This window comes from Corvus kubaryi, unplaced genomic scaffold, assembly GCF_017639235.1.
Source record: "Corvus kubaryi isolate FWS band 111438036 unplaced genomic scaffold, C.kubaryi_AGA036_p1.0 128, whole genome shotgun sequence".
Classification (NCBI taxonomy): domain Eukaryota; kingdom Metazoa; phylum Chordata; class Aves; order Passeriformes; family Corvidae; genus Corvus; species Corvus kubaryi.
The window spans coordinates 1,812,573-1,839,146 of NW_024580663.1; the positions used below are offsets into that span (position 1 = coordinate 1,812,573).

A 26,574-nucleotide genomic window follows, 5' to 3' on the forward strand; every position below is an offset into this window, starting at 1 on the left:
GGATCCCTGTGCCCATTCCTGTCTCCCATCCCCTGCAGGGCTCCGTGGGCACCCAATCCCATTGAGGGTGGTGCTGATGGGATCCCTGTGCCCATTCCTGTTTCCCATCCCCTGCAGGGCTCCGTGGGCACCGGATCCCATCAGAGGGTGGTGCTGATGGGATCCCTGTGCCCATTCCTGTCTCCCATCCCCTGCAGGGCTCTGTGGGCACCGGATCCCATTGGAGGGAGGTGCTGATGGGATCCCTGTGCCCATTCCTGTCTCCCATTCCCCTGCAGGGCTCCATGGGCACCGGATCCCATTGGAGGGTGGTGCTGATGGGATCCCTGTGCCCATTCCTGTCTCCCATTCCCCTGCAGGGCTCCGTGGGCACCGGATCCCATTGGAGGGTGGTGCTGATGGGATCCCTGTGCCCATTCCTGTCTCCCATTCCCCTGCAGGGCTCCGTGGGCACCGGATCCCATTGGAGGGTGGTGCTGATGGATCCCTGTGCCCATTCCTGTCTCCCATCCCCTGCAGGGCTCCGTGGGCACCAAATCCCATTGGAGGGTGGTGCTGATGGATCCCTGTGCCCATTCCTGTCTCCCATCTCTCTGCAGGGCTCCGTGGGCACCAAATCCCATTGAGGGTGGTGCTGATGGGATCCCTGTGCCCATTCCTGTTTCCCATCCCCTGCAGGGCTCCGTGGGCACCAAATCCCATTGGAGGGAGGTGCTGATGGGATCCCTGTGCCCATTCCTGTCTCCCATCCCCTGCAGGGCTCTTTGGGCACCAGATCCCATTGGAGGGAGGTGCTGATGGGATCCCTGTGCCCATTCCTGTCTCCCATTCCCTGCAGGGCTCCGTGGGCACCAAATCCCATTGAGGGTGGTGCTGATGGGATCCCTGTGCCCATTCCTGTCTCCCATCTCCCTGCAGGGCTCCATGGGCACCAAATCCCATTGAGGGTGGTGCTGATGGGATCCCTGTGCCCATTCCTGTTTCCCATTCCCCTGCAGGGCTCCATGGGCACCGGATCCCATTGGAGGGTGGTGCTGCCAGGATCCCTGTGCCCATTCCTGTCTCCCATCTCCCTGCAGGGCTCCGTGGGCACCGGATCCCATTGGAGGGTGGTGCTGCCGGGATCCCTGTGCCCGAGCCCCCGGCCGTGCTGGGCAGCTGCAGCATCCGCAGCATCCGCAGGCCCCTTCCCAGCCGGTAATTGATGTGTGCTGCCATGGAAACCGGAGGGCTCCAGCCCGGCACGGAGGCGGCTGGATGCGAGCTCGGGGCTGTGCTGGAGGAGCGGGGAGGCGTCGTGTGGGGTGAGGGGAGAGCACAGGAACGGGGAGGAGAGGCAGGGAGGGAACGAGGAGGAGAAGGAGTGGCTGGGAAAGGGACAGCAGAGAGGGGAAGGAGGCACAGATGGGATCGGGGAGCGGTCTGGGTATCCTGGGATGGCTGAGGAGGAGAAGGGGGCATGAGGAGAAACCGCAGGGCATGGCATGGGGCCAGGGGTGTTCAGGAGGGACAGGGAGGGCCTGGGACTGTCTCTGCTTAGGAAAACACCCTTTGGTCTCCTGTCCTGGGGACAGGAGGGTGCTGGCGACTCTGTCCCTCTGTGCCAGCTGTGCCAGCCTGGCACCATCCTCAGCACCTGGATCCTCTTTCCCCGGCATGGCAGCAAAGGGCACTGGGTTCCCTGGGCTCCCTGGGGACACATCCCTGCTCCCAGCTGGGCTGGGCCTGCCCCGAGGGGCAGCTGAGAGCCCCCAGCCCTCAGTGCAAGGGGGGATCCCTCGGGAGTGGGGGGCACTGGATGCCCTGCGATGGCCCTGCAGAGCCCTGCGGAGGGGATGGCTCGAAAGGAGGCTCTGCAAGGGGGAGTGGAGGCTGAGCTTCATCTTCACATGGGAACTCTTCTTTCCTGGAGGCTTCCAAGCTGGGAAGGAGTCTTGGCCTGGTGGTCCAACCACAGAGCTGAGCAGGGAGAGGTGCCAGGCTGTGTGTGAGCCCAGCACAGCCCAGATGTGCCACACCTGTACGGAGCCCACCAGAGAGGGGTGGTACAGGGCTCTGCCCCGAGCCAGGAAATCTCCCGGTGCAGCTGGGGATGGTCGGGATCCTGTGCAAAGGCAGGCAGGGAAACGCTCCCTGCAGCTGGGGTGGGAAGAGCTGCAAATGTGCCCTGGCTTGGAGGGACGCAGCTGATTCCAAAGGGTCTGAACTACCTAAAAAACCCATCCATGCCTGGGAAAGGAGATGGTGAAATGGTGGGGCACGGAGCAAATCTCCAAGGAGCAGTGGTGGAGGTGGGAGGGGGTCTGGAGCACTTTGATGGGATTTTCCTGATTCCCACCTTGGCTGGTGACCGGTGCAGGCAGCCTTGGGGCTGGAGGTGTCTTTCCATTGAAGTATTTTGGGTTTCAATCATAAAATCAATCCCAGAACCATGGAACAGCTTGTGTTGGAAGGGGCCTGAAAGCTCATCCAGCTCCAACCCACTGGAGCAGGATGATCCAAACCCCGTCCAGCCTGGCCTTGAAGGACACAGCTCCGTGGGAAAGTGCTCTGGGGGATTATCTTCCTTGTCCTTGTGCAGGAACATCCCCAAGCTGGAAAACAGGGAGACAGGAGCAGGGCTCCTTGCACCTGGAGGAAGGCAGGCACATCCCAAAGCCTTCCCAGCCCTTTCTTCCCTGAGGACGCTCAGGGGGACGCGTGGGAAGAAGCAGGCGGGCGCAGGCAGCCGGGTTTTCACACTTTTATTGTAAAGCTTTAGGAAGGGCTAATTACAATGGAGTTGGTCATCTGACAGCTCAGCAAACGAACGGAACAGGGGAGAACGGAAAGGGGATCACGACGGTGTCATGCTCACGGCTCCGAACGGAAAGAGTTACAAGGGAATCAATTTGTGCTCACAGCGCCCGGGGAAAACCAAGCCCAAGGCCCAAAGGCTTCCCCGCACAGGGAAATGCATCACACATTGAGCAGTACAACCTTAGCAAGAGGCGTCGCCTTAGACGTAGGGCACCATCTGAAAAATAGTGGGGTACTTTACTCTGCCATAGGATTTCTCCTTTAGAAAAGCTACACCTGCATGTACATAAAACTGTACAAAAAACAAGGCATCACAAGCAAGGAAATGAAATCTCGTATAAATAGAACCAACACTGAAGAGCTACAAAGGGGTCGCTTAGATCCTTCCCACGCAGCCCGCCTGCTCCCTGGCTCCCACCTTTGGTTTTCCCCCTGGCTTGTCCTAGTGCAGTGTGAGATACAGTGAACCCTCCTCCTCCTCCTCCTCCTCCTCCTCCCTGTGCTTGTCTAGACTGGAGCCCGTGGGGAGCTGTCCCCCCCCACGTGCACAGAGGCTTTATCCTTCTGGCTTATAATTGTGCAAATGAGCTTCTTCCCACAGCACCTCTCCTCGCCCTCCCCCGGGACTGATCCCCAGTGGCACTGGGAGCTTCCCCCCAGAACAAATCCCCTCAAACCCCTCTCCCAGGACTGATGTCCAGCGCCCTCTCCTCCCCAGGGACCCATCCCCCTGCACCCTGGCACCCCACTGAGGCCCCGGTCCCACTGCCCCCTCTGGCCTTCCCCACACGCCCACCCAGCGCCCCGAGACCCCCAACCCCTCTGGACCCCCAGACACCCAACCCTGGTACCAAACTGTGCCCCACTGTGCTCCCCTTCAAAGCCCACCACCCCTCTGTGCACCCCACAGGACTCATCCATCCCCACCCCCATCCCCAAACCCCCCCCCAAACCCATCCCTCGGGGACCCCTCTGCACCCCAACCCCCCCCATGCTCACACTGAGGATATCGCCAGGTGCTCCAGGACACGACACAGCAATTCCAGCCACGGGAATTCCAGCCACGGGAATTCCAGCCTCGGGATCCCTCTGGAGACCCCAGCACAAGGTAGGGAGCCCACCCGCCGCGATAAGGTGGTCTTGGACAAGCCCCCCTCGGATGTGGCTCTCCCGGGGGTCCCCAAGAGGGGCACTGGACACTGCCACTGCCTGAGCCCAGGGGAGGCGTGAGCAGCCGAGTTGGCAGTGGAGTCAAAGATCGTGGCCAGCGCGGCCAAATTGCACATTCTGCCCAGTTTGGCCCTGAAACTACAGAGCTACAATAAAAACGAGTTCAGGAGCGGGAGCTGCTCAGGCAGCCAGACCGGGGGAACGCGGCCCCGCAGGGCAGAGCAGGAATCCCGGCCGGGGCGGGCGGCTGCACATCCACCGGGAGCATCCCGCCCGCCTCCAGGGACACCCGGCCGGGCGGGAGCAGCAGCGGGAGGCCGGGAGGAGGGTCCTGCCTCCTCCGGGTGGCACCGCCAGGTGCCGGGGCCGCGGGCGATGCGGGGTGGCGGCGGTGCCACCCGGGGAAGGCAGGGCTGGGGCACGGGGGGACACGAGGGACACGAAGCAGCGGGTGCGAGCAGGCGCCTTCTGCCGCCCTTCCTTTGTCGCCCGGGCTCGGCTGGCGCCGTGTCCCCTCGGGGAGCCGCACGGGGAGGTGGCTGCACCCCGCCACCGCCCCAGAAAGAGAGAGGAGCTGCTCAGAGCGGGGTGCTAGAGGGGGAGGAGGCTGGGCAGGGGGCCCGACAGGCACTACAGCTATGGCAGGGCAGGCCCTGCCCCGCCCCGGCCCTGCGGGGTCCCTGCGCCCCCGGAGCCCGGTAGAGCCACCCGCCAGCCCCGCGGGGACGGACCGTGCGGTCCGGGGATGCTCCGCCGCAGGACACCCATCCTGCTGGCCTCGCTCCCTCAGGAAGATGCCGGAGCTGGAGACGGGAAGCACAAGGGTGCAGCACGGCCCTTCCCGCGGCCCGGAGGGCCAGGACTGGCAAGGGCTACCCAGGAATGAGGCGCGAGTCGCCCGGACCCCTCCTGCCAGGGGTGCATCCCAAAACCAGGACTGTGCCCCGGCTGCCAAGGGAGCAGTGGCAGAGCCAAGGGTCCCCCTCTGGGGAGCCCTGTGAGGGGCAGGGGCTCCGCTCCCCCCGCCCCGGCCGGGGACCCTGCACGGGAGCTGAGGACGCCGGGGCAGCGGGGACCTGCCGGGGAGACCGGTGGACCTTTGACAATGGAAGAGAAAGCTGGACCCCGTGAGAGTGGCCCTGTGGCCTAAGGGCGGCGGGAGTCCAGCGGGCAGGGGCTCGGCGGCCCCCGGTGTGACCCTGAGACAAAGCTCCTCCTCACAAAGGCAATGGTGGCTTTACAGGCGGATGGGACGGAGGTGGAGGGCGCGGCACAGCCTGGCCTCGTGGCCATTTCCCCTGCCCCGGAGGAGGCCCGAGGCGATGGGCTGAGAGCCGGAGCCGCTGGCGACCTCCCTGCCAGCAGAGGCGGACTGAGGGCTTCTCCGGACCCAGCCGGTCCCTTGCCTGGGGACACCCCCTCCCCGGACCCAGCCGGTCCCTTGACTGGGGGCTTCCCCACCCCTCCTCCACCCGCCAGCCGCAGGGCCACCACCGGGGACCCCCCCCCCCACCCCAAAGCAGCCCCCACCTATGGCACCGGGCAGTCCCTAGGGACCCTGCAGCTTGTGGGCACAGTGACAACGTTCAGAAAGAGATCCAGGCTGAAAAATAGCAAAGTCCCTACAGTCCGGCCAGGATGCTGCCCCTCTCCTCCAGCTCCCCAGCTGCTGTTTCAGGGACTGATCACATCTCTATTTACAATATAGAACATGAGTGCGGGCCGGACGCTGCGCTCCCAGGGGCTCTTCCACGCATGAAACCATTCAAAGCTGGAACTTGCTCCCTGTGGTTTGTTATTTTTCTTTTTCTCTCTCTTTTTTTTTTTTTTTGTTTGGTTTTTCCTCTTTTTTTTTTTTTGTCTGGATTTTTTTTTTCTCTTTTGTTTTGTTTTCTCCTTAAACGTCTTTTTTTTTTGTTTGTTTGTTTGTTTGTTTCAAGGACAATAAAAAGTTGCGATCAGGCAGGACTTGAATGTCATTCCTAAGATTCGTATTTACAGGAGTCTACAGCAAAGAGACAGGCAGCTGGCTCCCCGTGCTCGGGGACACCCCTCGTCCTATGCCCCAGGAACTCCACCAGCTCTGCGTGGACCTTTGGTACGTAAGCCCTTCTCTCCCCTTCTCCGTGCCCTCCGCACCAGGAGCCTGCCCAGCCCTCCCCGGCAGCAGTTCGGGATGCTTGGCAATCGGGGTTGGGATGCTTCTCATCCTCCCCACCCACCCCCAGCCCCGGGAAACACGGGGTTAAAAAGGCGCTCCTCTCCTCCCTGCCTCGCCCTGCCCTGCTCCCCGCAGAGCCCCCTGCCTGGAGAAGCGGCCGGAGCCATAAAGCATCGAAGTGGGAAATGTTCCTCTGGCCTCCGCTCCCTGCCCCTCGCGCCCAGCCTCACAGGTAGATCTCCCTCTTGGTGGTCTGGGCCGAGGGGGTGGTGGCTGGCTGGAAGTCCGAGGTCTGGGTGAGAGGAATTTCTTCCATGGGAGAGTCCTTGCAGGGCTCATGGCTACTATTGGAGAAGGCACTGTACGTGGGGAGCAGGCGGAGGTTGGCCATTTTGGTGCTGCGCTCTTCCGACAGTCTGGGGCTGCCGTTCCCGACTTGCTCTTGACTCCCTCGGTCTTGGTAAGGCACAAAAGTGGAGAGTTTGAGGGCGTTCTTGGGCCTGCGGCTGGGGGAGGACTGGCCGGGCATCCAGCAGGTGTCGGAGTGGCCGAACTCCGTGCACTCCCGGGTGCAGGTCCCAGTCATGGCTACATCGGGCAGAGGCCGGAGATCTGCGGGGAACAAGGGACAGCAGCGTCACACCCAGGAACCCCGGCTCGGGATGCGGGGATGGAGCGCGGGGATGAGCGGCAGGGACTGGACAGCTCCCTCCTACCCACGCTGGGAGGGACAGCCGGACCCACGGACACCCCCAGAGCCGGACCCACGGACACCCCTGGAGCCAGACCCACGGACACCCCCAGAGCCGGACCCACGGACAGCCAGGGAGCAAAGCAGAGCTGGGAGGGGAACCCAAGGTCACAGAGAAACAGGAAGCAGAGCACAGAGCAGAGCTCAGCGAGCCCCTTCGGGACAAGGATGGCACAGGGAGCCTGGGTTTGCACAGCGGGACACACGCTGCCACCAGGCTTGTGATCCCAAAAGTTTAGGCAGCACCTGGAACCTGCTAAGCTCCAGGAATTTCCACTGGGTACCACCAGTGGTTTCACTGTGCAGAGGCAGAACCGCCCTGAACTCAGCCCCGAGGCACAGCCGTGTGTCCTGGGCAGCATCCTCGGGCATCCCTGCTCTGCTCCCACCAGGCATTCCAGGCCACATTCCAGCCTCCCCCTGGCACCCTCAGCAGGAGCCACAAGCCCAGGCAGAAGTCCTGGTCTCCTGTGGAGCCTGAAACCCCCAAGCACACGGAGGCAAAGCCATGAGAGGCTGGAGATGCCGGGAGCCCCCCATGCCAGGGGTGCCCTGTGCACCAAACCCTGTCCCTGAGGGAGCCCAGCACCCGAGGGCACCACAGCTCCCTGCTCCTGGCACAGCCGGGACACGGAGCACCAGTTACACCAGTCCACGGACTGGTGACACCAGTCCACGGTCTGGTGTCCTCACACAGCAGCCACCCCCTACCCCAGGTGTCACCGAGCCTTGGCCAGGTGTCCTTGGCACAGGCAGCATCTGTCACGAGGCTTCCGAGGCCAGAATTTGGCACTTCCATGCCGAGCTGAGCGTCCCTCCAAGAACCATCCTGGTCATGAGCCATTCCTTGATTCCCACCCCAATTTGGGACACCGCAGAGCACCCTGGGACACGTCACTGCCTGCTGCCACAGGCAGAGCCAGCCTGGTGCTGGTGCTGGGGTGGAAGTGGGAGCTTGAGACCGCTCGGACTTCCAGATGTTCCTGTGGTTCTCAAAAATCCCCTCCATGTCTCCTCCACCGTGGAGCTCTCTCCACTGACAGACTGATGGAGGGAGATGCCAGAGAGCTCTGGGGACCTGAGACATGTGGGACATCCCCCTTCCCACTGGATACACACAATCCCCTGATCCCAAAAGCAGGGCAGACCCACAGGTGCTCCCTGAGCCCTGGGAAGAAGCAAAGAGCACCATAGTGGGGTTTCTGCCCTGGCCAACGCTCCCTCCTGCCACCAGTTTGGGATTGTCACACCCCCGAGTCACCCTGGCACAGCTTTCACACACAGGATGCAGGGAAGGCTCCAGACAATGCTGGGAATGCTTGACACAGGCACGGACGAAGGGGCAAAGTCAGCAGCCAACCACTGTGCGAGCACATCTTGCCCTACAACAGCCCCCAGCGACCGTCCCCAAATCCTCAGCTGGGGGCTGAGGCAGCCCACTTCTCCCCCTAGGGCCTGTGCCCGCATTCCATCCCTGGCGCCCACGGAAGCTGGGATATCCTGGCGGGAGCCACACGGACATACCTGATGGCAGCCCCCCTTCACAGCCTGCTCCGCTCAGGGGACTCTGATGAGGGGCAGAAAAAGGACGACAGGGTCACGTCAGTGCACAGCCCCGGCCTCCACACCCCCTTCAGCCTGTGCCACCCCCCGTCACACTGCTCCGAGCCCTGTCCCCCTTGTCCCCGCTGCCTCCTCGGCCTCTCCTGGCCCTGCTCCAGCCTCCTGGAGGCTGCTTGGCCGTGGCTGCTCCTCCCTCACTCCTCGCTCCAGCTTTATCCCGATCCTCCCTGGAGCCCGGTGGCCCTCGCTGGACTCACACGGGGGACGCTCGAAGCCACCCGGGTGGTGACACCAGAAGCTCAGGCGTGCAGAGGGGCTGGGGCTGTGCACACACGGGGATACACACATGGACACACGTGGATACACACACGGATACACACACGGATCCGTCCGAGCAGGATGCTCCGCCCTGCTCACAGCACAGGGCACAGCCATGCTCACACTGCGGGGACAGAAGCAGCAGCACAAAAGCAGCAGCGCGGGGGACACGGCAGCGGCACGGGCGGCACCAGGGCACAGCTTGGCAGGGCACGTCCTTGGGGCTGGCCGTGCACCAGCCGCCCCATTTCCAGGGGAATGGCCTCGTTCCTCTCCCCCAGCTCAGCTGGAATGGGAGATGGGGAACCAGAGGCACAACAGCTCCGTTTTCATCCCTGCTCCGTGCAAGTCGAAGCAGAGAATGGAGCCTGAATCCAAGAGGATCCATCAGGTTCTCCTCTCAGGACCACAGGATGCCCCAGTGGCCACGCAATGGCTTGGTCACTCTGAGGTGGTGTTCTGTGCTCTTTCACTTCTGTCCAAGAGGAATTATGGCCATCCTTTCCTCACCAGCTTTGCCCCTGCACATCCTTTCCTCCCCCAGAAAGGCGCTGGTGCTCTGTGCTCCTGGGCGAGTGGATGGGAGCCATCCCCTCTTCCTGGGGCAGAAGGAGCTTTGCCGAGCCCACGGAGGGGACTGGCAGGGCTGAAATAAAATCCACCTCTGCAGGGAATAAAGCTACAGAGATTTCCCCGTGCCAGCAGCAGCTTGGGAATGGCAGGATCAAGCAGGAACGCTGTGTTCAGGGGCTTTTATTCTGCTTTTCCCATTGTCTGCTCCTGGCACTGAAGCCTTTTTCCAGCGTTGTCCCCTCGCTTGCAGGGCCACTGAGGAGCGGATTCTGTGCCATGAGCCCGGAACAGGGCAGGGCAGAATTCCTGAATAGCTGGGACTGAGGGAAAACACGACCCCATGGCCTAATTCCCAGCACATGCTGGTGGCTCAGGGATGTGCCGCCAGGCAAGCACTAATCCATCTTTGGTAGGAATTTCGCCCACCGCTTTTCCCAAATTTTGTGGGGTGGTGAGGCAGGCTCGCACCTCGGGGTGCACAAAGGGCACTCGGGATTTCGGGGCCCTCCTCCACCCAAAATGCAAGGTTGTGCCTCTGAAGCCCTGGAATGTGACAATATTCCCGGGGGATGACGAGGACGGCCGCGCCCTCGGCAGCACCACGGCATCCTGGTCACGCCGAGTTGTGCAGTTGCCGGGTTCCCCTGAGCGTTGGCCCATCCTGGTTATCCTCCCTCCAGGCCTCCAGACTGTGCTTCCCAGCCAGGGAAGCAGTGGCTTGGCCACTCACAACCCCCCCATCCTCCCGGCTCCCCCCTTCCTGCAGCTTTGCCCCTCTCTGGTACCCCCTTGTCCGCTGCCCCGGGGCTCTCTCCTCCTCAGGGATGAATCCAGGGCAGGAAAAATCAGATCCCTTTGGGTTTTTGGCGGGCACGGTGGGGGTTTTACACCGGGATGCCCTCAGAGATGCCCCCTGGAGCCGTGGCACTGCTCCCATGCTGTTCCCATCTCCTGCTCCTCGGGAAGGAGGCTGGGCCAGGCTGGCTCCTCCGGGAACAGGCTCACATCAGTGCTGCTGCTGATTTTTGCTGCCTGCCTCTCTCCCCACCCAGAGCAGGAGCTCATCCCATCACAGCCGCCTCTCTGAAACCATACTGGGGGATTCCAGCAGAGCTCTGGGGCACTTTGGGAACGAGACAAAAGCAGCAGCCTCAGACAGCAGCGCTTCCATCTCCTGCAGGAGATGGGCAGAGGTTCCCTCGCCCTCTGCAAGCCCGGGAGCTCCAAGCACAGGCCCAGAGCCAGCCCCGAGCATGTTTTTTATGCCACCCCAGCCTGGTTTGGTCCTCCCGTGTCTTCCACTTGCATCGGACGGCGGCACCGTGCAGTGTCAGGAGAGCAGGGATGGATGAGGCGGCACAGGAGAGGGCTTGGAAGGGAGGGGAGGTGCTGGCTCAGCTCTGGAGGGGAGGCAGTGGGGCTGTGACAGAGCAGAGCACAGCAGAGGATGCAGAGAAGCCCGGGAAAGAGGAGGAGGGAAGCACAGCATGCCAGGAGGGACGGGAGAGGCTCGGTGGTGTGGAGAAACGGGGAATGGGAGAGCGGGGAGAGCAGCTGGGAGGAAAACCGGATGCTTTCCCATAGCTGGGATCAGAAAGAGCCTTCTTGGCCTCCACTGGCCACTCGTCCCACCCAGCTGCCCCGAAAGCAGAGCCCCAAAGCCCTGAGCTGTGCTGGTCCCGGGGACAGGGGGATGGAGCAGGGCCCAGAGGTTTGTCCTCAGCCAGGGCAGGGGGCAGTGCTCCCAGGAGAGGCAGCTTGGCCACCAAGCTGTGGACACCTGGAAATGCCCCTTCTCCCATTCCAAGCCCTCAGGGCTCTGCAGACCCCTCCGGGATGTCCCTGACGGTGGTGGCCTCCCATGACATCCTCTCCCAGCAGCACTATCCCCCCTCCCTGTGCAACAAGGACTCCCTTCCTACCCCACAGCTCCTGGCAGTCGGCACCGTTCCCTACTCCACCATTCCCGGAGCCGTTCTCCTGCACCATCACTCCTCCAGGAACCATTCCCGGGACTCCTGCGACCCGCTGCCCACGGCAGAGCTGCTCACGGGCCCCATCCTGCCGTGCCAGTGTTCTCCAGTGGTGCCACTCCCCGCAGCGCCACTCCCCACAGGTGTGTCCCCCACAGTGTGTCCCCCCCCAGGTGTGTCCCCCAGGTGTGTCCCCCAGGTGTGTCCCCCACAGCGCACTCCCGAAGGCGCAGCTCTCCCACGGCACCGCTCCCCACAGGTGCCGCTCCCCGCAGCGCCGTTCCCGGGAAGCGCCGTCCCCCACGGTGCCGCTGCCTCCAGGTACGGCTCCCCCGGGGTGCCACGTCCCTCAGGTGCCATGTTCTGGGCTGCTGCCGCCTCCAGGTGCTGCCTCCCCCCGCTGCTGCCTTCCCCGCAGGCAGCGCTGCTGCGGTGGAGCCATTTCCTCCAGGTTCCATGTTTTACAGCGCTGCTCCCTCCAGATACCACTTCCCTGCGGAGCTGCTTCCTCCAGGCACCGGTGCTGCTGCTCCCCTCCCTCCTCAGACACCCTAAGGAAAGCTGGTGGGCATTGTGCAGCCCAGCATCCCATGTTCTCACACCCCATTGCTATCCTATGCTATCCTATGCTATCCTATGCTATCCTATGCTATGCTATCCTATCCTATCCTATCCTATCCTATCCCATCCCATCCCATCCCATCCCATCCCATCCCTATCCCATCCTATCCTATCCCATCCCATCCTATCCCATCCCATCCCATCCTATCCCATCCCATCCCATGCCATCCCATCCCATGCCCTCCTCCACGCCTGTGTATGAATGTCCTGCATTATCCCACCCCTTTATTCCTCGCTCTCCATGCCAGGCCCGGTAGCCTGGAGAAGTCCCCCCACACTGGCACAAGAGATGCCCACCATCCCAGCCCTGGCCAGCTCAGCAGGAGCTCCCTGCAGGGAACAGGAGCTCCGTGGCCCATTCCCAACACGTTTTTCCCTGGCCAGGGCTGTTGGGAGAGGGGAGCTGTGCTGCAGGTGCCTCTGGAGCCAGGATCTCCTTCAAAGCCCCCCTTCACGGTCCCCAAATGAGGGGGGCACAGCCAGTGCATGATCCCAGCAGGGAATCATGGAATCATGGAATGTCCTGGGACCCACAAGGATCACCCAGTCCAGCCCCTGGCCCTGCACAGACACCCCAGCAACCCCACCCTGGGCACCCCTGGCAGCGCTGTCCGAACGCTCCTGGAGCTCTGGCAGCCTCGGGGCCGGGACCATTCCCTGGGGAGCCTGGGCAGTGCCCAGCACCCTCTGGGGAAGAACCCTTCCCTGCTCTCCATCCCAAACCTCCCTCTCCAGCCATTCCCTCCTTCCCTGAGCTCTGCCCTCAGCTCCTCTGCTGCAGCTGGACCAGCCCAGTGCCCTCAGCTGCTCCTCGGGTGGCCCCTCCAGACCCTTCCCCATTCCCAGCTCCCTCCTTTGGACACTCTGGAGCAGCTTTGGATCTCTCTGATGTTGTGGCACCCAAAGTGCCCCAGCACTGGAGGTGAGGCTGCCCCAGCCCAGAGCAGAGCGGGACAATCCCTCCCTGGGCTGAGCCCCCAGGACACCCTACGGATGCAGGATCCCTCCCACAGCTCCTCACCCATTCCTGGCCCCAGATTCCCATGTGGACCAGCCCAGAGCTCACCAATGTCCCTGTGCAGGCCCTGGGGGAGCTGCTCGAGAGATGCCCGGCCCCACAGCGCTGCTCCAGGGATTGATAGGCACAGAAACAGCGGGAGCTGGGAGCACGGGAAGCTCGGGAGCTGGGAGCGCAGGCACGGAGCCCCGGCTTTCCCCAGCCGCAGCTCCCTCACCCCCTCCCGGTGCAGACGGTTTGCAGGACCGTTCCTAGCGCTACAACACCCTGACAGATGGCTTCCCAAACTTCCCACCCTCGCTCCAGATGGCTCCCGGTATCGGAGCCCGACCCGGCACTGCCCACCAAGGTGGCGACTGCGGCTCCGAGCCACACCTCCGGCTCCCGGGGCAAGAGCGAGCAACACCCGCTCTTCCAATGAACCCCGAGAGCTCCCCAGCGCACAGACGGGTTTCTGCTGGGCTCCGGAGGCAGGAGATGGAACACACACCCAGCATCTCCCCCGGCCCCGCTGGCTCTGCCCTCGTGCTGAACAGCAGCAGCTCCAGGCAGCACACACAGCTCGCCCCCAAGTTAAGGGGCTGTCAGCCCCCGCATGAGTCCCCGGCTCCTGGAGGACATTCCAACACTCCTGAGCTGCAAGCGGCTTCCCAGCTCCTGCCGAGGGGATCCCAGCACCCCCCAGGAATGGATGGGGACAGATGCACCCACCAGGCTCAGCACCGCCGGCACAGGTGGGGCTGAGGGGCTTTGCCCGGCTCCCAGGGGATGTGTTCTTCCTTCTCCCTGCTCTCAGGGATGTGTTCTTCCTCAGCCCAGCTCCCAGGGGATCTCTTCTTCCTTCTCCCATCTCCCAGGGGATCTGTATTTCCTTTTCCCACTCCCAGGGGATCTGATCTTCCCGCGTGTGCCGGAGCTGGAGCTGGAGGAGCCACCTCCCTGCCGCAGTCACACCACGGGCACTGTGAGACAGCGGCCACATGGCCACAGCAATGGCAGGCAGAGCACCCAGATGGATGTTCCCCGACACTGAGCGTGTCCCTGCGGGGCTCACAGGGCTCAGCGACACGCTTAGGGCTCCCAAAATCCCCATCACCCCACAGCTTCCCTGTGGTACCCAGAGAAACAAATCCAACCCTCCTATAACAGATTTTGTGCTCGTGTTGCCACCCCCATGATCTCCTACCCTGGCACGGAGGGGCTTCAACCTTCGCTGGACTATAAAAAGCAGAATTATTACACACATGCTGATATAATTATGTTAAGAAGCACCTTAATAGGATTACAGGGTTCAAAGGTTAGGAAATGCCAAAATTAGGATTGTCCAGGCAGCCTTAATTCTCCTCATGAAAGTGCTTTGTGATGCAGACCAGAGTCACACTCCGGTGGGAAATATTTCCCCTGGGGTCCCTTTGTGGCTTCCAGGGAGAGGACAGAACCACCGGGGAGAGATAACGGGGAGGAAGCTGCTTTGCCACTGAGACTCTGCCCCAGAGGCTGCAGAAATCGGGGAAGGTGCAAGGAAAGGGTCAAGAGACCACAGAAAATTCCTTCTTTAAAAATGGGCTGGAGGATGGGTGGGGTTGCTCTCCTAATGAGAAAAAACCAGCAATTTCCTCTCCTCCTTCTGGAAATAAAATATCTGGGCATATATCACTGGCAATTCTCAAAATATCTGGTACCTGGCACCTGCCCTCCATGAAAGATCGGGTCCTTGCAGCTAAAGCTCGAAGCAGCCAAAAGCAGAGGCGAGGAATGAGCATTGCTGGCCAATCGTCCTCACTCACGTTGCATGAAACAAACCAATGAATGAAATCCTGGATCCATGAATATCCCACACATTACCCTACAGACAAGAGACCTTCCACAGATATCCACCAGAAAGCTTGGGGAGTCCCAATCAATCCATGGAATAACCAAACCCTCCCCCAGCTCCTGCAATACCCAGGTGAGCAACAACGCCTGAGGCTCCTTTAGGAGCGCACGAAGGTCCTAAAACCATGGAATTGCGGGCAGTGGAGCTGCCCTGGTTCCGTCCCCGCCCCAGGAGCAGGGACAGGTGGGAGCACAGGGCTCTCCTGGCTCCGGCAGGGCTAATGATGGTTATGTAAATCCCATGGGAGCGCGGCTCCACCTGCCATCCCCGGGGGCTGCCCGCTCATGCATGCCTTGGATGCGCATTCCTGCTGCCCAAATTCCTCCGCGATTGCTCCCGCCCAATTCCCACCTCGGCTCTGCTGATGGATGCGCGGGATTCCGCCCGTGGGGGGCTGTGGGGGTGACCTGGGCCCTCCTCCAGGCAGCGGCTCCCTGGGGACACGGGAATGGCTCCCCCAGAACTCCCTGGGGACACGGGAATGGCCATCCCAGAGCTCCCTGGGGACACGGGAATGGCTCCCCCAGAACTCCCTGGGGACACGGGAATGGCTCCCCCAGAACTCCCTGGGGACACGGGAATGGCTCTCCCAGAGCTCCCTGGGGACACGGGAATGGCTCCCCCAGAACTCCCTGGGGACACGGGAATGGCTCCCCCAGAACTCCTTGGGGACACGGAATGGCTCTCCCAGAGCTCCCTGGGGACACGGGAATGGCTCCCCCAGAACTCCTTGGGGACACGGAATGGCTCTCCCAGAGCTCCCTGGGGACATGGGAATGGCTCCCCCAGAACACCCTGGGGACACGGGAATGGCCATTCCAGAGCTCCCTGGGGACACAGGAATGGCTCCCCCAGAACTCCCTGGGGACACGGGAATGGCACTCCCAGAACTCCCTGGGGACACGGGAATGGCACTCCCAGAACTCCCTGGGGACACGGACTGGCCATCCCAGAGCTCCCTGGCACACTCTGGGTACCCAGTGCTGCCAGCTGATGTGACACAAAGGGCCAGGCCACCAGGAGCAGCATCACCAGTGCCACTGGTGCTCTGGCCAGAGCTCTGGCCACCCACTGAGCTGGTGACACGGTGCCCACAAGCCCAGCTGTCCTTCCCAGCCCTGTGCTGCACTTCACTCTTGGCTGGACCCGGGTGAGGGACAGGTGGTGGCCCTGGTGGCACCAGGTCCTGGGGAGCTGCCAGTCCATGTTAACACGGGTTGGTGACACACAGTGGTCCTCTTACCCCATGTCCCCAGGTCCCCAGCTCTCAGAGTGTCACTGGACACATCGTGGTTCCAGAGGGGCTGTGCCCTGTGGGGCTGGGGACAGTCCCCCACTCCTGGCAGGGGGATGTCGCAGCAGCAAACGCTTCTCCCAGGAGGAACCTGACCACGTCATCCTGGAGCTTTGCCTTGTGCCTGAGCCTGTCAAAGGGCAGCTCTGATCCTCCCTGACCTGTCCCCTCTGCCCTGGGCTGGGGGGAGCACAGAGGGTCCCCTGCACCCTCATCCCACCCAGACCATGGGATTGCACCCCCATCCCTGGGGCTGGCCTGGGCACCCTCCTCCTGCTGCATCCCAGTGCTCATCCCGCACCTCCAAGGGTTAATCAGCCTCTCCAGAGCTTCTCAAAGCTAATTAGAAAGAGCCTGGGCCAGTGTGGTGGCAGACACGGCTGCACTTATCTCCCCACTTCCGGGGCTCTGCCCTTATCATTTAATTAAAGCTGCAGCCGTGCTTCCCTGGCTGGCAGCAGCTCATCACGGAGGGCACTGGAGCTTGAGGGATCCTCTGCCAGCTCGCCAGGAAGAGCAGGAGAAGGGAGGGAACAGGCCTCGGGAAGGACAAGCAGAGGAAGAAGAAGAAGATAAAGGAAGAGCCTCTTTGTACTGGTGGCTCTGGGAATGCAGCAAGGGACCCCAGTGTGCCACCCCTGTGCTGTGCGTGGGGGGATGTGGGGACAGCTCTGCTCCAGGTGGACCTGGGCGATGCCACAGCTTGGGAATGAGCCAAGAAAATGCCTTGGCTGGGAGGCACTTTGGGCTGGCTCCATCTCCCAGCACCCCCAAAGCAGCCCCAAAGGAGCTCCCCCACAGAATTCCAGGGTCACTGAGGTTGGAAAAGCCCTCCCAGCCATCCAAGCTGTGCCCGATGCCCACCTTGTCCCCAGCCCAGAGCACCGAGTGCCACCTCCAGCCCTTCTTTGGACACCTCCGGGGATGGGCACTCCAAACCTCCCTGGGCAGCCCCTGCCACGGCCTGAGCTCCCTTTCCATGGGGAAATTCCTGCTGCTGTCCACCCTGAGCCTGCCCTGGCCCAGCCTGAGGCCGTTCCCTCTCCTCCTGTCCCTGTTCCCTGCGAGCAGAGCCTGACCCCCCCCCGGCTGCCCCCTCCTGTCAGGGACTTGTGCAGAGCCACAAGGTCCCCCCTGAGCCTCCTTTGCTCCAGCCTGAGCCCCTTTCCCAGCTCCCTCAGCCGCTCCTGGGGCTCCAGCCCCTTCCCAGCTCCCTTCCCTGCCCTGGACACGCTCCAGCCCCTCAGGGTCTCTCTGGCCATGAGAGCCCAGAGCTGGACACAGCCCTCGAGGTCCCTCAGCAGGGCCAGCACAGGGGACGGGCACTGCCCCGGTCCTGCTGTCACACTGTTTGTGATCCAGGCCAGGTGCCCATGGCCTCCTTGCCTACCTGGGCACCCCTGGGCTCCCAGTGAGGCACCCTGAGGTGCACCCTAACCCCAGAGCCCCAGAGCAGAGCCAGCCATGCTCAACCCTCCCAGAGGAAAAGGACAATTCCTGCCGTGCTGGGCCAAACATCCCAAAGAAAACCGGAGAGCACAGAGCACTGGGAAATGTCCAGGGGACATTTAAGCAACTGGATGGATGTAAATCAAGGAACAGGATGGATGCCCATGGAGCAACAGCAGCAAACTCCTGCTGGTCTCCAAAAGAGGACATGGATCACAGAATCGTGGAATCACAGACTGGTTTGGGTTGGAAGGAACCTTAAAGCTCTTCTTGTTCCCATGGGCAGGGACACCTCCCACTATCCCAGGCTGCTCCAAGCCCCGTCCCACCTGGCCTTGGACTCTTCCAGGGATGGAGCAGCTGGAGCAGCCACAGCTCCTCTGGGCAACCTCAGGGCTTCACCCCCCTCACAGAGAAGGATTTTTGCCTAATATCCAATCTAAACCTACTCTCTGCCAGTTGCAATCCATTCCCCTGATGGATAAACCCTGGGAATGCTGTTGTCTGAAGGCCACACACGGCAGTGTGGGCGCAGCTACCCCGGGATGTGTTCTGGAGTACACTCAGTGCACATTTTAGGACAAGCAGCCCCCGACCGCTGCTGGCAGCTCCCATGCCAAATCCCACACCCCTCTCCCAGAGCGTGGTTAAGCTAATGGATCTTGAAAGGAAATTTTCATAATCACTTTGTTAGCAGGGCTGAGGCAGCACGGCTTGTTCTCCAAAACCAGCCGGAACAGCTCCGCTAAAACTTAGGAAAAATAGAAAAAAGAAATTAACCTGAGGGAAACCCAGCATGGCAAATTAACGCTGTGGTGTTGGAAAGCAGCTGAGGTGATAAGCGATCGGAAAGGAGCCTGCACAGCACAAAATGTCAGAGCCCGAGGCTGCGCAGTGCAGGGAATGATCCTCGTTCCAGGCTCCAGGAGCTGCTCTGAAGGCACAGCCCGGCTGGAGCTGTGCGTGTGTGCCTGGCACGCTCCGAGCGCGAGGAACGGAGCCACGGGAGCAGCGCGGTGCCAGCACTGCGCTGGGAATGGGAGCACCAGCCTGGGGAGGAGCTGGGAAAGGGGCTCAAGCTGGAGCAAAGGAGGCTCAGGGGGGACCTTGTGGCTCTGCACAAGTCCCTGACAGGAGGAGGCAGCCGGGGGGGGGGGGGTCAGGCTCTGCTCGCAGGGGACAAGGACAGGAGGAGTGGCCTCAAGTTGCACCAGCAGAGGTTCAAGTCGGACATCAGCAGGAAAATTTCTTCACTGCAGGATGGTCAAGCCCTGGCACAGCTGCCCAGGGCAGTGGTGGAGTCACCCTGGAGGGATTTCAAAGCCCTGTGGATGTGGCACCTGGGGACATGGCTTAGTGGTGGCCTGGGCAGTGCTGGGGGAATGGTTGGATTTGAAGATCTCAGAGGTTTTTTTCCAACCTTAATTCTGTGCAAAGGGTGGTCCTCTCCCACCGGCTGCTCACGTCCTAATCACATGAGCCAGTATGAACGGGCAATATTTGAATTATTTATAATTAATTTTCAGTTCTCTCACCTCACCTACAGCCACGGGGAGCACTCCAAGGAGCACCAGTTCACGTGCACAGGGATTTGGGAATACCAGCCTGGCTTTGTGAGCCCTCTCCGTGTTTGCTCCTTGGTGGCTGCCTCTCATTGTTGCCGGGTATTAAAGCTCTTGTGTCAAGGAGAAAAGAAGTGGCGTTCGCATGTCTGCCTTTGAACAAAACCATTGTTCAGCTCCATCAACAATTTAATAATCCTTCCCTGGCAGGACAATGGATGGGGGGAAATTGTTGGTGCAGGGGGGCCGGGAGCCACAGAGCCAAGTGCTGTTCCTGGCCTTTGAAGTCACGGAGGTGTTTAAGTGACAAAAGAAATCGCAAGTTTATGAAAAGGGCTCCTCTCAACGAGGGGCTCTGCAAACAAAGGGAGCCGAGACCACTCGGAGGGAAGCAGAGCAGGCAGAAGGAAGAGCCCTTGGAAGAGAGTCAAGCCAAACCCCAAGGAAACTGGGAGAGGAAATGACAGTACGGATTTGCATGTGGACGCTTTGTTTCCTCGCCACGGATCTTTCCTGGGCTGCTTCCGAGGAAAGGGAGCACCCCTCACATCATTCCAACTCCTTTACAGCCTGTTCTGAGCTCGCCTGAGCTGTCCTGCAGACACCGAGGGAGAAGAGGCAGATCCCTGCCAGAATTTTTGGTGGCTGTCTGAAGGCTCAGGGGACAGGCGTTAAGTGCAGGGTGAGGCTCTTGGGCTGCACTCAGGGGTGGTCTGTCCCGATGGATGCTCACACAGCCCTGGATCCCAAACCCAGCCCCAGGGAACCAAACCCACCTGAAATCCAACATGCAGCAGCCCTGGGAGCGTTAGAGCAGGGACACAGTCGGGAAACTTTGGGGGAATGATCCCACACCAAATGAGGCCGATTCTCTGCCGACTGCACGGAGTTCCCGAGCCCAAGCCCCTGAACTGCCCAGCCCCTTTCTCTGCAGTGCAGCCGTGCCACAAAGCAGCTGAAAACGCTCCTTATTGACGCCTCCAACGCCCACAGACTCCCAGGCTGAAAATCTGCAGTGGGAGCACCACGGGGAGAGGTTTTGTGGCTGGCACGTGGCAGGAGCAGCGCCGGTCACATCCTCCTGTGGTGCGGGCAAAAATCACCCCGAGAAATCAACCCTAGTGCTCGAATTGGACCATTTGCCCTCCTGCTGTGATTGCCCACCGAGCCCTGAAAGGATTTGCTGCCCTAATGGCCAGGACTGGGGGGAAATCCCCTTCTCTTGGAAATGCAGGAGGGATCAGCACCACAGCAATCCGGCTGAAGGAGCGAACACGGGATATGGGGCGGTTTAGGAATGGGGTATCCTGGTTATGGCTCATTTGGGAAAAAACCCCGATCCTGATGAATATCACTGGGCCCTGAGTTTGTTATTAGGATGGCAGCAAGAAGCCCTTGCAGGAAAAGCAGGGAAAAGACGGATAATCGCTTCCGATAGGGAATATCAACCTCCAGCTACCCCTGGGTGCTGCAGTTTACAGGCTGCTGGAGGAGAGACGCAGTAAAGTTTGCACCACTCGAGGGAGGCCAGCCAGAGGCGGTCCTAAAGGCTGCCATGAATAAAACACACTTTAAAGAGCCAGCCAGGATTACAAAATCCTAAAATCCAGGCGGGACAAGCGGGATACATCATCCCCCCCCCCCCCCGGGTCAGAGGCAGGTTGGCAAAGGGGATTTGCCAGCTCTGCAACCCCCAGAGCACAGCACCAGGGAGCAGCAGGATGATTACAAGAAGATTTGGATTTCACGGTCCAACGGAGATGGATGAGAATTTCCGGAATCGGTCCAAGGGCATCATTTTTAGCGGTTATTTTTCCAAAGGGAGGAGATGGCAAGAGCAGGTCCGCTCCTCATGCGAGGGAAAATGCGTGAGCAGCATGGAGCAAAACAGCGCCTGTGCCCAGGTAGAGAGCTCCGAGGGATCCGCGATTGGAGAGGTCCAGGCCAGCAATTGACCCTTTGAAGGAAGCCGTTCATCATCATTAAAGAGCTCCACGTCCCGGGGGACCCGGAGGCAAAACAAGCCCGGCGCTGCTGTCCCGGTGCGGGGTAGCACGGGGAGAAAACAGGGCTCCGGGAATGACAAATGGAATGCGTGTGGGCGGCTGGGTTTACCTGCAGCCCGAGCACGGGAAGGGCTCGGGATCTGCTCCTCAGGGAAGCTGATAGGGGAACAATAGCCTGCAAGTGGCATTGTTTGCGGGAAAGGCGAGATATTTGCCTTTTCTCACTGATGTTGCTGCATCTCTGTGGGGGTCCCTTCCTGTGTGGCTAATAAGCAGCAAGACGCCAGACGTGGAATACAAAAATTCCTTTGGCTTTGATTCGTTTTCATTCTGGATAGAGTCGGCCTTACTTTTGTCAAGGTCCCTGTTGTCTGGGTAATTTCATCTAGAGATCCTCAAGGAGCAGAGATCTCCACATCACTCCGAGTTTAATATCTGGGTTTGAGCTGGCAGATATTCCAGCAATAATTTATACAGCTGAAGAAGGGGGGAAAAAAAAAAAAAAAAGATTACTTCTGTCTAATTGGCATTACACTAATTACCAGCAAAATACATCAGGCAAATAGCGCATCTCCTCACTCTCTGTCATTTTGCATTCCCTGCTCCATTTTCTCTTTCCTCGGCAGCAATAAAACAACACGACAGCCATTCCGACATCCTGAGAACAGATCGCATCCTGACCCCCTCCTCCTGTTCCTGCTGCCCCTTGTTTCCTCACGCCCAGGCAGGTTGTTCTAACCCAGACACACACGGCTGACGGAGAACTGCTGTTCCCAGGAACCTGTGCATTCCAGCACCCCGCTCTTCCCCGCTGGATCCCTTCCCCAGCCTCCCTCATGCTCCTTGTCCAGAGGGTTCATGGCCATCCGTGGAAGAACATTTTATATCTGAATAATCAGAACACAGACTCCGTGGACAGTCACAGGTTTCACCCATGGGCCACCGGAGCTGATTTATTCCCGATTCACAGCATCCCTGCCAGTTTATCCCAAATGACTGGAAAAGTGATGTTATTTTAGCCTGACAGCACCAGTCTCGTGCTGGAGTAAAGGTGCCAAGTGTAAATCCAAGCATGTCCAAGAGCTGCCATGAGCAGAGTCCTCATCCTCCAGCTCAGTCTGACGTGAGCCTGTTTTCTCCTGGACCAAAGCAGCTCCCTGACAGACAAGAGCCCTGGAACAGAGCACTTTGGAGGGATCCTTCCCTGCTCTTGTCACCCAAGCCCAGGACTGAGATCTGGCTGTTTGTTTTCAGGGATACAGCCCTGGAAGGAGCATCCAGGTAGGACTCGGTATCCATCAGCCCCTGAGAGGTTCTGTGCTCCCACCAGTGAGGCTCAGCCTTCCTTTTCCATGAGGATTGAGGCTGAAATGCCTCACAGGGGTCATTTGGGAACCTTGCACCCCGTGCAGAGGCACAGCCCCCTCTCCATCCCACTGGGGACATCACACACAGACAATGTCCCTGCGTATCTGTCCGGGGAAAACGGAGCCTTCCAGCCATGGACACATAAACTTCCCCCATTCCTGCTTGTTGGAAGCTTCTTGTCCTGCTCAGAGGTGCTGGAAAGGGAGCCCAGCTCCAGCCACACTGGCCAGGGAACAAGGACTGGGCACCATGTGGCCACTGTTGTGTCCCTGAGCGAAGCGTGCCCACCTCAGCTCCCGGGAAATGCGCCCTGGACGCTGAGCTCTCAGAAAGGAGAGGCAAACGCCGGGGCTGCCATGGTTTGATAACCTCTGAGGCACAGCAGCCCATCCCTGCTGAGGGCTCGCCACATCCATGACTAATGGGAGATTTATGGAGTGTCCTCTCGGCCGGGGAAGCGGAGCGCTGGCGTTCCAGCCACTTAACGGAGGGGACTTCAAATCACGATGGATGAGAGCCCGTGGGAAGGAGACAGGAAGAGAGATTCTTTAATGGTGAGAGCACAAAGGATCAAATCCCAGGGAAGAGCCAACAACTGAGACTGACATCTGACCTGTCTCAACAGCAGAGCTGCCATTGATTTCACTAGGGACAGGGATGAATCCCTTATCCTCTATCTCCTGCCAACAAAAGGGATTTTCCATGTGAGGGATCCACACCTGACCGATCCTTCAAACTCAGCCACCTGTGATTTTTATGAGAAAGAAACTGCAGCACGGAGTCCACGAGAAGCTCAAACGGGAGACTTTGTAAGCTCCTCTGGCGTTAGGTTTAAATCCCACGCTAATGCAGGTCCCTTGCACGGGCAGAGGCACTGCCAGGCGGGTTTATGGAGACATTCCGGAGCACTGGGAGGCAGATAAAGGGGGAATAACTGCGGTAGATCACACAGGAGCTGGAAATGGCACGTCAAATTACTTCAAAAGGAGCTTTCTAAGGAAGCAGGTCTTTGAAAACAACAAATAGTCTAGGGCTGCTGAGGGATCCTGCCTGTCTGTTGCTTTTACACTCGGTGGCTTTTTCTGGCTTAGACGTGTTCTAAAGCTGAATGCCAAGCGCAGAATCCCTGCCTCCCGCAGAATCCCTGCAAGTTCAGCTCTTTGTGGAGCCACGGAGCAGGCAGGGTGGGAAAACTGCTCTGTCTGGAGAGCAAAAACAGCCAAAAAAAGTGACCCAGCAACACCTCAGCCTGGTCACTCCCCTGTGCAGCTGGCCATGGAGCTGTGCTGGGACAGCAGGATGGCACAAGGACAGGGATGAGCTGGCCAAGAGGGACAGGAGGGGACAGACCTATTCTGCTCCCAAACCACCCACAGTGTTGTGGCTCTTTGACAGAAATCATCCTTGCCATTCCCGGCTGTCCCCACCTGTCCAAAGGAGTGACAGCAGCTCCCCAGTTCAGGTGAGTGTTTTAAAATGTGCTGGAAAACACCAAAGAAGAGCCTGAAGCAGCTTCACCCAACCCCTCACTCCGAGGAAACGTCCTCCTGGAGAGGAACATGGTCCAGGCAAAGAAGGGCCCCACCCTCCTGTTCCCATTGCAGATCTAATTCGGAAAACTCTTCCTGGAACTGGGTTTAATGAACTCGAGCTGAAGCCACGAATAGTTGGAGGCTGACGTAAACTATTTTTGGAAAATCGACTTTCTACCAAAGAAGGGATGTTAAGATTTGGCCCCGAGATAAGAATAGCTGTGCATGACCATTTGCATGGGCATTTGCATTGGAATTTGCAACCATTGCCAGGGAAAAAGAAAATGCCAAGTCCTGTGTGGGTTGGGTTCCCTGTTTTAATGTCACTGGGGTCGTGTTCTGCCAGGTGAGAACCTGTTCCCAGGCCTGCTGAGGTGGAATGTGGTGGAAAATGTTTCTGCCTTGCACTGGAGTTGTTCCATGACAGTTTGGCCTCCCTTGTTGGGGAGATGGGAAACCCTCCTTTCCCTGGGACAGCAGAAGTCGCCTTCCTTCGATGAGCTCATGTAGAGTTCCTAGCTAAAAACTTCTCAACTCCCATCTGTTTGGAGCTGATTCCCTTAAGGAAAGTCTCAAAGCTTGCCATGGAGCTGACCGAGCCTAAGAGTGGTCCCAAGGAGTGGGGCGAGTTTGGGGTCAGCAGCTCCCAGCAGGTTCCCCAGGCCTGGGGTCTCTGCAGGATTGCCCGGAAAATGCGCACAGTGAGGGCAGGGTCACCTCCCTGAGCTGTGCACTCACCAAGCACGGGCACAGCAGCGTCCTGGGGAGGGCTTCCAGGTGGAAAGAGGAATAAAGATTAGGAGAAATGATGAAGTTTTCTCCATCCAGTAAATTCAGAGCGGGAGGAATGTGAAGGACACAACACAAGCGAGAGGACAGTCATGGATTTCCACTGGCTTGCCACCAGCAAGAGGGAATGGAGGAGATCCCAGCCCAGCCCAGGATGACAAAGAACAGCGGAAAACTCCCAAAATCCAATCCTGAATGCAGCAGGCACACACAGAGCCATGGGGACCTAGATATTCCCCAAGAGAAGGCACTTTCCCACTGAAATATGGAGATTTTGTCTCTTGGGCGTTGACGCCGAGTGACTGCACTGCCCAGACCTTTCACAACCACACCACGTGGGCTCAGGGACAGGAATGGGGGAAAAAAAGCAACCAAAATCCAACAGGGAAATGTGGGTTCTTCAAATAACTGCTCTAAAGATATCCAGGATCCGCCAAGGATCTTTGGAGAACTCGAGGACAGCCTTATGTGTGCACTACCGCATAATCCTGCTGAGGCAAGAGAGGCAGATGAATTATTGCAGCTATTTCGGACAACGTCGGAAGCGAGGAGCAGCCTTCTTAGAAGGTCTTGAGAGGATTAAAGGCACTCTCAGGAGCTGGGAGTGATGTGCTCGTTCCTGGGGCAGGGGAACGGCCGTCTGCTGTTTACCCCGGGCTCCTGGGGACAATTAAGGAAGGTGACCTGGCTGGCATGGCAGGACAGCTGCTCTGCCCTGAGCAGCTCTGGCATCAGAGTTTACCCAGAAAATATGGAAACGAAGGAAATAGGGCTGGAATTACAGCTCAGGCAGAAATGTTGAAACCGGGATGGGGCAATGCAGGGCCATTTGCAATCTGCTGGATGTTTTCTCTCCTGATAAGAATCTTTTCCCAGCGGTGATTAAGCAAATCAGGAGCCGGCTTTGGGGGTGAACCAACATTAAGTGTGGAAAGGAGAGAAGCTCCGGATTTCTTCTGGAGAAATGCAGGTGCTGAAGATCACTGAGGGACCCAGAAAGAATTTCTGGAGGCAGATGAGGAGAAGGAGATGGTCACAAAGAATGTGGACACCCTAAACCCGGGCAGGACTGGGAACTGCTGCTCAGGACAAAAGGAATTCCAGCCCTGGAGTGTTAAAAAGGGCTGAAGATCAGTTAGAAAAACCCCAAACCCACAATGTCTCAGCTAGAGAGGAGTCCAAGCAGCAACCAGGGCCAAGCTCAGCTGGGCAGATGCGTGACCTGCTGGATCCCAGTCTGCAAGGACCGGGAGCTAGCTGGAATCCCACATCCCACACCCCAGACAAAGGCATTCCTCAGCCTCTGCAACAAAGCAGAAGTGCTGCAGGGTACATTTGCAAAAACAAAAACCAACCCAACTCCACAGACTGCGAATGTGCCTGGAACTCTTTCTGCAAGACAAAAGGGACATTTAGAGATAATGTAGGAAAAAGAGAATAGGTTTTAAGATCTAGAGGAGCCTCTGTGCCAGGGAAGGAGACAGAATGTAATTTTTTTGTCCCATCTGTTGGCTGCGAGGAATTGAACAACAATCGCAGTGAGAACCTTAAAAAGCAGCTCATGACTGGCACTAAAGCAGAGGCAGGAGGCAGTGACTGCCCAGGGCTGCAAATCCATCCTCGTGGTGAGCAGGAAAAAGGGATGGTTGGCTTGGGAATCCTCTGAGCCATCCAACCTTCTCAAGGTGCTCAGAGCTGGGGGAGCTCAGCGTTGAGAAAATTCCAGGGAGAGCTCAGAGCCCCTTGCAGGC

General features: G+C 59.4%; 1 protein-coding gene across 5 annotated transcripts in view; it reads right to left on the reverse strand.

Annotated features, from left to right (window-relative positions):
* Positions 1–5,473: 5,473 nt before the first annotated feature.
* PCDH1 (protocadherin 1) overlaps positions 5,474–26,574 on the reverse strand; it is a 55,416-nt gene continuing 34,315 nt past the window's right edge. For 4 of the 5 annotated variants that reach the window (XM_042025052.1, XM_042025035.1, XM_042025044.1 and 1 more), the window contains exon 5: positions 5,474–6,742. In XM_042025052.1, the coding sequence (XP_041880986.1) occupies positions 6,357–6,742 (386 nt within the window). In that variant the 3' untranslated portion in view covers positions 5,474–6,356. Of the gene's footprint in view, positions 6,743–8,405; positions 8,449–26,574 lie in introns of all 5 variants that reach the window. The other variant, XM_042025072.1, reaches the window with a different exon arrangement.